General features: G+C 34.4%; 1 protein-coding gene across 1 annotated transcript; it reads left to right on the top strand.

Moving 5' to 3' along the window:
- Positions 2,082-10,331, top strand: LOC109713386 (putative ER lumen protein-retaining receptor C28H8.4). The gene is made up of 6 exons (XM_020237445.1): positions 2,082-2,461; positions 5,122-5,321; positions 8,591-8,731; positions 8,805-8,885; positions 9,406-9,530; positions 9,867-10,331. The coding sequence occupies exons 1-6, from the start codon at positions 2,233-2,235 to the stop codon at positions 9,913-9,915; spliced, it is 825 nt and encodes a 274-aa protein (XP_020093034.1). The 5' UTR covers positions 2,082-2,232; the 3' UTR covers positions 9,916-10,331.

An 11,353-nucleotide genomic window follows, 5' to 3' on the forward strand; every position in this document is an offset into this window, starting at 1 on the left:
AAATTTAAGCTAATTTATTATTTTAACAAATTTATAATTATATGAATTATATAAAATTATATTAAAGAGAGTTATAAAGATAAGCAATATATTCAAATTTTAAAGCTAAATATCATTAACCGGCTCACGAGATCAAATAAATTAAAATGTTAGGCAGCAAAATAAAAATTTAAACAATAAGTAACCATATAAAATGTGTGATAGTTGAAGTAATTAAGTTGTATACATTTCTACCATATAAATATAAAAATGATCCTATGCTGTCCACATGGTGCCATAATATTTTATAGTTGGCCTTGATGAGATTCAGAAGAACACAATAAATCATTACTGTGTTATATTTAATTTAAAGGTTAAAACATACAAAGTTTACTTAAGTTATGAATCATTTGAGTTAACTATCAATGCTTTTAAATATTTTGATTTTACTGTCCAATCTTTAAATTTATTTCACTTAAATCACTCAACGGCATTATTATTTTAAAATTTGAATGCATTATATATTTAAACACATTTAGTTTAGTATCCTTCATACAATTTCGCAACTGTAAATTAATTAAAATAAGTAATTATTTTAAATTTTAAAGTCAAAAGGTTGGATAGAAAAATTAAAATTTTAAAATATTGTGTAGTCCATTCAAAATAATCTATAATTCAGAGGAGTTTTGTACTTTTTACCTAGTTTAAATAAATTTATGTAGAATTAATTATGAAATAAAATTTTGTAAAGGGCCAAATGATAAAAAAAAAGTAAATTGCACTTACCCCCTAAACTTTTGGCAAAATTTTTCTGTACCCTCCAAACTCCTAAAATGGATATCTAACACTTTAAACTATAATATTTTATTCGTCTTACCCTATCCATTAGTTTTCGATTAATAGAGCTTGATGGAAAACTGACGAAAAGAGTAACATGAATGAAATATTAGAGTTTAGGGTGTTAAATGTTCATTTAGGAGTTCAGGGGGTAAAGTGAAATCTGTCAAAAGTTTAGGGGGGTGATAGTGCAATTTACCCCTTTTTTAACAAAAGAGTATTTAATTGTGTCAAAGTGAGAGTTCCAAGAAAAAAATATTAAAAAAATAAAAAGAAAAAAAGCAAATGAATTGGACCACTACTGATATTTGAAGAATGAGATAATATTCAGTATATCTTAATCTATAATCACTAATTTATTTTTAAAAAATTTAATTTATTATAAAATAGTATTTTATATTTTTATATTAAAATTTTCTAATTTGCTGAAAAGAAGTACAAAAATTTTACTTTAAGCTAAAATAAAATTACATTGCATAGTTTCATAGGAACTAAGTGCATTTTCTAAAACAATATTTTTAGAGTCAAAAGGACAAACGAGTACTACAATAAATTATCATCCGAGTGAAAATAGCTATTGTAAATTAATCATATTAGCGAGTACACCAGAAGAGTAGGGTGTTCGAGTATTGTAGCTAGTTCGTATTGCTTTTTTCTTATCTTTAAGCCACTCTAATTTATTTTTTTCTCTTTTATTTTATTACAATAAAATATAGGATAAATTATGATATGATTTATTTTAGAATAAAAAATATATATAAATTCAAAATCAAGTATGATTACTAATTTTAAGATCGGTAGTCAATTCATAAATAACATATTATAATAAAATAATTTATAGTTAAGAGTGTTAGAGCTTTTTGGATAAATTGTACTATTAACTTCTGAACTTTTGAAGTTTTACTTTATCTCCTAAACTCCTAAAATGGATATCTAAAATCCTAAACTTTGATATTTCATTTATGTTATTTTTGCCGTCAGTTTTCGATTAACAGATCTTAATGGAAAACTGTCGAAATGGATAATATAATTAAAATATTAGAATTTAGAAGGTTAAGTATTCATTTTAGAAGTTCAGAAAGTAAAGTAAAACTTTAGCAAAAGTTGTGGGAGTAACAGTATAATTTACCCTTAAAAAAAACCCTTTGTAATATCTCCATATCTACCGTTTTCATTACGTTTTCATTATTATTATTATTATTATTTAATTAAATTTCCATCGTAAGTGCGCGGAATTAAAATCTCCTCCACCACTTCCTCTCTCTCTCTCTCTCTCTCTCTCTCTCTCTCAGAACCAAAACCCTCGCCTTTAATTCTCACACAAGAGCTCTCTCTCTCTCTCTCTCTCGCGCACACCGAAACCCTCTTGTAATCGTGCGAGAGTGCGGGGACGCGGCGGAGGCGGCGGCGGAGGCGATGAGAGGGTCGGCGGGGCGGCGTTGGTCGGCGGCGGCGGCGGCATGGGTGCGGCGGCAGCCACCGAAGGCGAAGGCGTTCCTGGGGGTGGTGGCGGGCATGGCGGCGCTCGTCCTCATCCGCGCCCTCGTCCACGACCACGATAACCTCTTCGTCGCCGCCGAGGCCGCCCACGCCCTCGGCATCTCCGTCCTCATCTACAAGCTTATCAAGGAGAGGACCTGCGCCGGTTCGATTCAATCTCTTTGCTCTCGTTTTTCTTGTTATAATCACTCTTGTTGTTGTTTGATGTGAAATCGAAGTTTTTTTTTTTCCCCTAATCTTTTAGGATTAGAGATTCAGCTTAAACTGGAAATGGGCGAATTGAAGATTAGAAGGACAAAATTTTGAAGTGAGATGTGGGGAGGGGTTTCAAAATTAGGGTTTTTTTTTTTTTTTTTTTTTTTTTTCCTGTCAGAGGATCATTTTTTTCAGAATGAATGCATTAGGCTATGTTGGGTCTTTTGGGTCGGTTTGATTCAATCCTTATCATCCTTTAGGGTTAGAGATTCGGCTTAATTTGGAAATTGGAGAATCGTTTTTTCTTATTGAATTGTATACTGTGTAGTGAATGCAGCAGCTTGTATTTGATGAGAAATAGATGTGTTATCTTTACCTTTGAAGCATAGGGATCCTGTTTAATTTGGTTTTTGGGTGATAAATAGAAGCTAGGAAATGGAGGAATTGAAGATTAGTGAGAAGAAGTTTGAAGCTGGGGTGAATTGGGTTTTGAGGTTAGGGTTTTTCCTGTCAGAGGATATTTTTATAGCAAATGCAGTAGGCTATGATGGGAATTTTGGGTCAGTTTAACACATTTCTTATCCTCCTATTCTCGTTAGATTGTTGTTGTTGTTGTTTGAGGAAATATAGATCTGTTATTATTACCTTTTCTTAAGGATGATAGATCCTGGTTAATTTGGTTTCTTGGAAGTAGAATAAGTGAGGAAATTGCGAAATTGAAGATTAGAAGGACCAAATTTTGAAAGTGAGATGTGGGATGTTGGTGGTTCAATATTAGGGTTTTTTCCCTGTTTAATAGTATGCTCTTTAGAGAGTGTTGTAGGTTTTGGTCAAATACTTCCAAATTTTTTCTTGATTTGTTGCTTGTTTTTTAGTAGAATGTGTTTTTTGGGGAAGAGTTGTTGATTTTTTCAGCCTTTTATGCCATTGGTTTGTTGTCATTCGACAGTGTTGAAGTACATAGCAGATCAGGGAAGACTAGCTTGAGGAATTGGTTGGACAATTTGATAGTGGTTTTGGGAATTAATGAGTTTGCAGATTTTGCTTCTAAAGTTAGCCATCCGAATTCGATGACTGCTAATTACTGGTTGTCGATTTCCTGCCAACTGGAATAGTGTTGCAGCCTTTTTCCCTAATTTTAGTTTTATACTAGTGAGAATTATTTTGCCACTAGTACGGGAAATGTATATTTTTGGGCATATTACTGCTCTTCTAACTGGCTGTAGATTGCTATTGCACGGCTTTGATTAAGAGAGTTAACCCAGAAATTTGTTTGTCGGTTGATCTTCTTTTATTGGAGCATGTTCTTATGAGGCACAGAGATGCTACAAAATTGGCACATTTTTTCTAAGACATTGAAAAGAATCTATTTGAGCTTTAAGTTCAAGATTGTGTGAGGTTTGTAATTGGATCCGCCTTAGGGTTTAGAGCTTAGGTTGTACTATGTAATCAGTTATCACATTGTTTTCTTTGTCATGCTTTTCTGGGGCACACAAACTCCATCCTAACTATTAAAATAACTAGTGAACAACCGGGCAAGCTTGTCCTCTCCCCATAACCTGCCTGCAAAGGAAAATGGGGCTATGTACCCTCTTTGCATTGCCTGGTGAAACACCCTGTTCTCATCCTGGCCCTTTTAACAAAGACTTTCCATCCCAATCCCAGCTAACCCACCTAAAATTCAACCAGCTCTACCTGAAACAATAAGATCTATATCTAAATTGTTATAAACTTACAAATAATGAATTGAGTTAATATGTTTAATTCTTCCTCTTCTTTATTCAAAATGGGGTGGGTTCGAGTCGGTTTGTGCAGGAGTGGGATGGATCTCAAGTCCATTCTAGCTCCAAACCTGCAATGGAATGAAAACTTCTATCCTATCCTTGCTCCATTCCCAGTTTAGGTTGGCCCAAAATTCACCTATCGGAGGTGGGTCCCTGTAGGTTCCCCTGCTTATTCGCCCTATTGCCATCCCTGAAATTGTACCCACCAGCTAGTATGCATCACATTTGCTTGGATAGCCCTCTCCTTAAACATATCTTTTAACTTGTAAATATGCTGGTTGTAAAGAAGTTCATCTTCGCCATCTGACATGCCATTTAGAAAGTTTTTCTATTTTTCTATTTAACTCCCTTGTGGTCAAGATGGGGTGGATGTGACTAGTAGTTCTCTTTGTGTGACACTGATTTTTAACTTGTAAACATGATGCCTATATTTTTACTTGGCATGAGATCCTGTAAGGGTGCAACCGCGCAAGCTAGAAATCTATGTATTTCTTTCTTCTTTGCAAGCCAATTTGTATGTTGATTAATCTCTTTGTGATTATGAGAGGTTTGCCACAGCAATGAACAAATGGATGCATAGTCATGGATCTTTTTCATCCTTTTATCTGACTTGTGCATATTTGTGTAGTCAGTGACATGATATTTCAGCTTTGAGGCCTTGTTCGGAATCTACAAAATTATATGATACAGTTTTGTAGCTATATATTTTTGCCATGTTGGTTAAATAATTTCGTTACTTCATTGCTTGTGGATTTTGTTATTTGGGTAATTTTAGTTTTTCCAAATGTTCCATCAATTTATTCTCCTTAATTTTTGAATATTTCAGGACTATCCCTCAAGTCTCAGTATTTAACAGCTCTCTTTCTAGCTGTTAGATTATACTGTAGTTTGGTTATGGAATATGACATCCATACCTTGCTGGACAGTGCTACACTTGCAACTACTTTGTGGGTTATATATATGATCCTTTTTAAACTCAAGGCGAGTTACATGGAGGATAAGGACAACTTTGCAATACATTATGTGGTAAGACATGCTTCTGTAATTTGAATGCTGTCATTTCATGCAGTGTATTCTGCTTCGGATCTATCATGTAGGAACTTCTTTGCTGCTTTCACTAAGACCACCTATTCCTTCCACGCTGCTGCCACCACCACCTCATGTCATCTACAGGTGGAGACTAGCCAAGCTGGGGCAAGCTTACCTCAGCTCAAGTTTGGCTTGAAATTAATTTCGAGTCTAAATTTAGGCTCAAACTCGGCTTGAAATTAATTCGAGTTGCACTCGAACGAGCCTAACTTCGAGTTGAGAGAGCTCAAGCCCTAAACGAGCCACTCGAAATTCTTAACATCATGCAATCTACAATTTATTTTTCATAGAACATTATCTAGAATTTGATACAAAAACATGTCTAATAGTTCAACATACAAAATAAATACGTGAAATACGGTATTATAATATTAAGGAGAACGATTTATGAGTTGATATATCTAACCTTGTAACAAATGTTCATTTCTATTTCTATTTTTGTTCCAGCCTCGCATGTGAAATAGAGAGAGAGTAATTAGGGTAGGGTTTTGCTAGTTTGATCTGGTGGGCCAGCAAATAACCTTAACTCTATATACATATAATTAAAATACATAATATATATTATTATATATAATTAAAATATACTATATATAATTATATATATTTATAAATATTTTTAATATATATATATATATATATATATATATATATATATATATAATACTAGAGTGAGGCTACTATGCTATCGAAGCACGGAGCCTTCCGTGCTTCCAGCTCGTTCGATGTTGCGACTTTCGAATCGTCGATCGCTCCGTTAAAGTTGATCTAGAGTATTTGAAGTATCTAGAAAATAAATTTTATGATTTTACGATAATCATTTGCCTAGTGAACGAAGGGGCTCAAAATCAACGGCTGAAAATAAAAATCTTACAAAATGTAATAATATGACATTAAAATTTTAAATCAAAGATATTGATCTTGTTTTATATAGTATAAAGAATTTTCTATCAAAATTTCACGTGATTTGGATATTTCTACACCGTTAAACTTGCAAACGGCTCACTACGGCCATTGAAATTTGTTGATTTTGAGCCTATTCGATCACTAGGCAAATGATATCGAAAAATAATAAAATTTATTTTCTACGTACTCCAAATACTCTAGATCAAGTTTAACGGAGCCGATCGACGATTCGAAAGTCGTAACATCGAAAACAAGCTGGAAGCATGGAAGGCTCCGTGCTTCCGATAGCATAGTAGCCTCACTCTATATATATATATATATATTCGAGCTTTTCGAGCCTAATTTGAGCAAGCCTAGTAATACTCAAGCTCGGCTTGAAATAAATTTCGAGTTTTTTTTTTTTTCTTTTCAAGCTCGGCTCAGGTAATTTCGAGTTGAGCTCAAGTGAGCCGAATACCGAGCCGAATGTGAGCCAAACGCGAGCCGAACACAAGCCGGCTAGCTCATTTGCCAGCCCTAATGTCATCATCTTGCTAGCTTCTGTATCACTATCACAATTGACTTCCTTCGTCTGTTGTCATCACTATAACAAGATAGCGCTCTTTCTCTTGTTGTTTTAGGTTATATGAGAATTCTTCTAAAACGACTGTACATATGAAGGTTGAAACATGGGAAATGACAAATCCCATGAAAACTGACATGTGATCTAAATTGAGACCTATTTGTCAAATGTGATCTCTGGAAAATTGATTCCAGTCATGACTTTCAAGACTAGATTTTGTGAAGTAAATAGCCTTTTGGAGCCAAATGAAAAACTGTATAGTCAAGGAAGATTAGATAGCAAGAAGATGAGGAGGTCCTGATATTTCTTCCTTACAGTTGACATGTTTGCTTATTTTTCTTTTATGTTTTGTATTCTCTAGATGATATTAATGTGGTTTTTGTTGCGTGTGTTTTGAAGTTGGTTGTAAGAGGAATCTCTTGGTTGCATTGATGTAGAGATTTTCTTCAGCAACTAAACTAGTTGGATTTAGCAGCTAGTTGTTATGTCAAAAAATTATGGAAAGTGTTACTGTGGTTGATCCTGTATGTTTTTTAAGTTTCCTTAGCCACCGTTTGGTTCGGGGTTAAGAAAAAGTAGCTATTCCAGGGATAGGGTTAAGTTCAGGGTTAAAATGGTGTTAAAATTTTTTTATGTTTGGTTGGAGGTTGGAGTTAGTCTAGGATAGTGAACAAAAGTGTTTGGTTGGAGTAGGTGGGATAAGAAGATAATGATTGATAAAGAAGAAAAAGGTGAGGGCTCGGGATGTGTGCGGGGTTAAAGTTGGGAGGGAGAGTGGGGTTAATGATTGATAAAGAAGAAAAAGGTGAGGGCTCGGAATGCGCGCGGGGTTAATGTTGGAAGGGGGAGTGGGGTTAGTAAACCCCACTAACCCGGTTTGGGGTCGGGTTTACTAACCCCACCCCTTAAGAGTGGTGTTTGGGTATAAATTGGGGGTTAAGGGGTTATTCCACCCCTTAACCCCCAACCAAACGGTGGCTTAGTATTACCACTTTTGTTTTTTATCAGCTTAAACTTATAAGATGTCATCAATTCATTTGAGATGGTTTGGATATCTCCAGGCAACAGAAGAACACTAAAAGAAAGATAGAATACTGAGTGAAGATATAGCAACCATTGTATTAGATCACTTAAATGTTGCATAACTCTTAATACGGCTGAATGGAGAAAGATGATTCATTTAATGGCCGGTATTAGTTGGTTTATAAGCGTTTGCTGATGTTATTGCTGTGGCATTGGTTTTGGTCACTAGAAATGAACTGCTAAACTTGTGGTGGTTAAAGCTAGAGGATACTCAGTTTCCTTATCTTAATGTAGTTTCATCTATACGTTTACTATATTGAAACTCACTACCACGTAGATGTCAATGATAACCTTCTGGCTTAAGGATTGAAGTGGTAAGAAGTCAGTTGAGAGATACTAACAATATCTCGGTTGAAATACATCTTTTTGGATGGGAAAGATTTAAATTGACTTCTTGGAACAGTTTTAAGGATTTGGAACATTCATCGTCATTAGTGGTCCAAAATCATGAAGTAATGAAGAGTAATACGTAAAATGTTTAATTCATACTATTTTTCAGCAAGATTTTCCTCAAATCATGCATCCAAACATTGATATATGGTGAACGGTTTGATGAAGGAACCAGTAATGATTTTCTTGCATTTTTTCATTCTTTTATTCTATCACATATAAGCCTGTAGCTGTATTAAGTAATAATTAAATAAATATTGTGTAACAGGTGTTGCCTTGTGCCTTGTTGGCCCTTCTTATTCATCCTTCAACATCACATAATATAATAAACAGGATCTTTTGGGCCTTTTGTGTTTACCTGGAAGCTGTTTCTGTGCTGCCTCAACTACGGCTGATGCAAAATACAAAGGTAATTTGGGAAATAAAAGTCCAATTAATTTAGGAGGCAGTATTCCTCACACTCTTTTTTTGTTTGTTCTCAGATCGTAGAACCCTTCACAGCTCACTACGTGTTTGCGTTGGGAGTAGCTAGATTTTTGAGTTGCGCACATTGGGTTCTTCAGGTCAGAGTGTCAAAAATTTTCTTATGTCTTTTTGCATTTATTTGATAAGCTTCGATTAATCTTATGTTATTTATATTATTCTGCATGGTTGTATCAGTATAGTTTATCTATATGAGTATAGTTTTGGTTATCTACGTATTGACCTTATGTTATTAATTGGGTCCAGCCGTCAGGTGTTATTACATTTTTCTATGGGAGAGATGGTGTGGCAGTTGACTCCACTCCCACATCATCTCTTGAAGAGGATATGGCATCTGATTCACAGTAGCCTTGGAGATGATGTAATTTAGCTTAGACTCAAGCATAATTGAAAACGAAGTTCAACGCATCAATTGCAAGGATTTGAAGTTTGGTGACCTATTTATCATTTGTTTAGTGGCTAATGGTCTAGTTTATACTATTTTGTTTTTAAATTGTGAACGGAAATATGCCTATAGTTTTCTAACTACAACTAAATAAGTCGGCTATTTAGTGCTAGTATGTTTGTACAATATGAATAAATAAACTTTCCATGATTCAGGTTTTGGATACTCGTGGACGACTGTTGACTGCTTTAGGGTACGGATTGTGGCCGCCTGTGGTTCTTCTCTCTGAAATTGTCCAAACTTTCATCCTCGCGGATTTCTGCTATTATTATGTTAAGAGGTAATTAAACTGCCAACATTCCACATGGTACACCTTGTAATATTATTGGTCTTTTGGGATTTATGGTTAACAAAAAAGGAAAAAGTACACTTTTTCATTGTTTTGCAATTTTTGTCCATTTTGTCGTTTATGAAACTGGTATAAAATCTCATTTCAGGAGTGAAATGCCCCTGACATGAATTTATACACTAAGAAAGAAGATATTTCAGACATTAAACAACTAAAGTGGACTGAAATTGCAAGATCAGAAAACTCGGGCCTTTTTCTTCCCCCTTTTTTTTTGTGCGTGCAGAGTGCTGAATAATATTCTAATAATTCCTATGGTTTCGATTACAGTCTTGTAGGCGGGCAATTGGTTCTACGTCTTCCTTCCGGAGTGGTGTAACAGAGGAGAAACGTTCGCTGCTTCTCAGGTTTAGTATATTCTGAAATAACAACTCAAATTGGAGGTAGGTGTCCTTTTAATCTTGTATTCCCTTCGTCAGTCGCGAGATTTGAGCTACATCTTGTGATATTTTGAGGTATAAATCAATTGCAGTAAGTTGTACCAAATCTTAAATATAAAAATGTAGATATTTGGAAGGGGGGAAATGAGTAAAACTAGAAGAGCTTAGCAATCGCATTTTTAACACCTATGTGATTGATTGCATGCATATTTATATGCTTCAGGGTGCTTATTTGTGTGTATTTGGATTCGCGAGCCGTATTTGTGCTGCTTGGGCTAATAATTAGGTTAATTTGAGGTTTGTTTCCAAATGTTGATAACTTGACCTAAACTGTTACAAAAGGTCTTCCATGTGATAACGTTGTCGTCGTCTCATCCTTTTCCGGGCTAGATGGTGGGTTTGTTGTCTACTGGCCTGATGTCGTTGGGAAAGTCTTGTTAGTGCTTTTTCGAACAGCTTATCGAATCGTCACTTGTAAGTTGTTGTATAGAAGAAGCTCCACCTGAGCCAATTAGGTCTCAGAAAATTCCTCTTCATGATTAGTTTATCTACATTTGAATCTGAGGGAGTTAATCTACTACTCCATGTAGTAGAAAATCATTCCTTTTATTATTATTATTTTTTTAATATCTTCCGAAGAATGTTTCAAATGTTTCTTATTGTTTTTTGGGTGGACATCAATTTGCACCCCTGAGGTTTATCTTGTTTTTACTTTGTCACTCTATAGTTTAAAAGTTGCATTTAATTAATTACCCCGTAATTTTATCTTTAGGGTGCGTTTGGTTCGCGCTATCTTTTAAAGATTCCTATTAATCCAATAGGAATAAAAAAATATGACGGTATTTGACTAAACGCACTAGGTAATCTAGTTGGTAATATTAAATTTACTTGGGAGTAAGATTCACCCCAAAGTACTAATCTCATTTCCTTAAGGAAAGGTGGGTATTCTCATATTAATGGATTGAGATAATCATAATATGTCTAATCTCTTTCTTTCTTCCTACCCGCCGGGTAATTGATATTATTTTTCTTTACACTCTAACCTTATATCTCTCTCTAAACTTATTTTTCTCTCTAAAATTTAACTTTTTTTTCTCTCTCTAAACTAAGCTTTCTCTCTCTCTTTCTAAAATTTCAACTCTCTCACTCCCTCTAATTTTGACTATATTTTCTCTAATTTCGACTATATCTTTCTTTCTATGTTTTTAATTATGCTCTCTCTCTAACTTATACTCTCTCTCCCTTTTTTTCTAAAAAGATGTTGAAACTTTCGGTAACATTATTTAAAATTAAATAAATAAATTAATTAATTAATTGTATATTTTTTGTAATATTAAATAACATGGCTAATTAATATTATTGTGCGAACCAAACACA

The sequence above is a fragment of the Ananas comosus genome, linkage group 7 (assembly GCF_001540865.1).
Source record: "Ananas comosus cultivar F153 linkage group 7, ASM154086v1, whole genome shotgun sequence".
Taxonomy (NCBI): Eukaryota; Viridiplantae; Streptophyta; class Magnoliopsida; order Poales; family Bromeliaceae; genus Ananas; species Ananas comosus.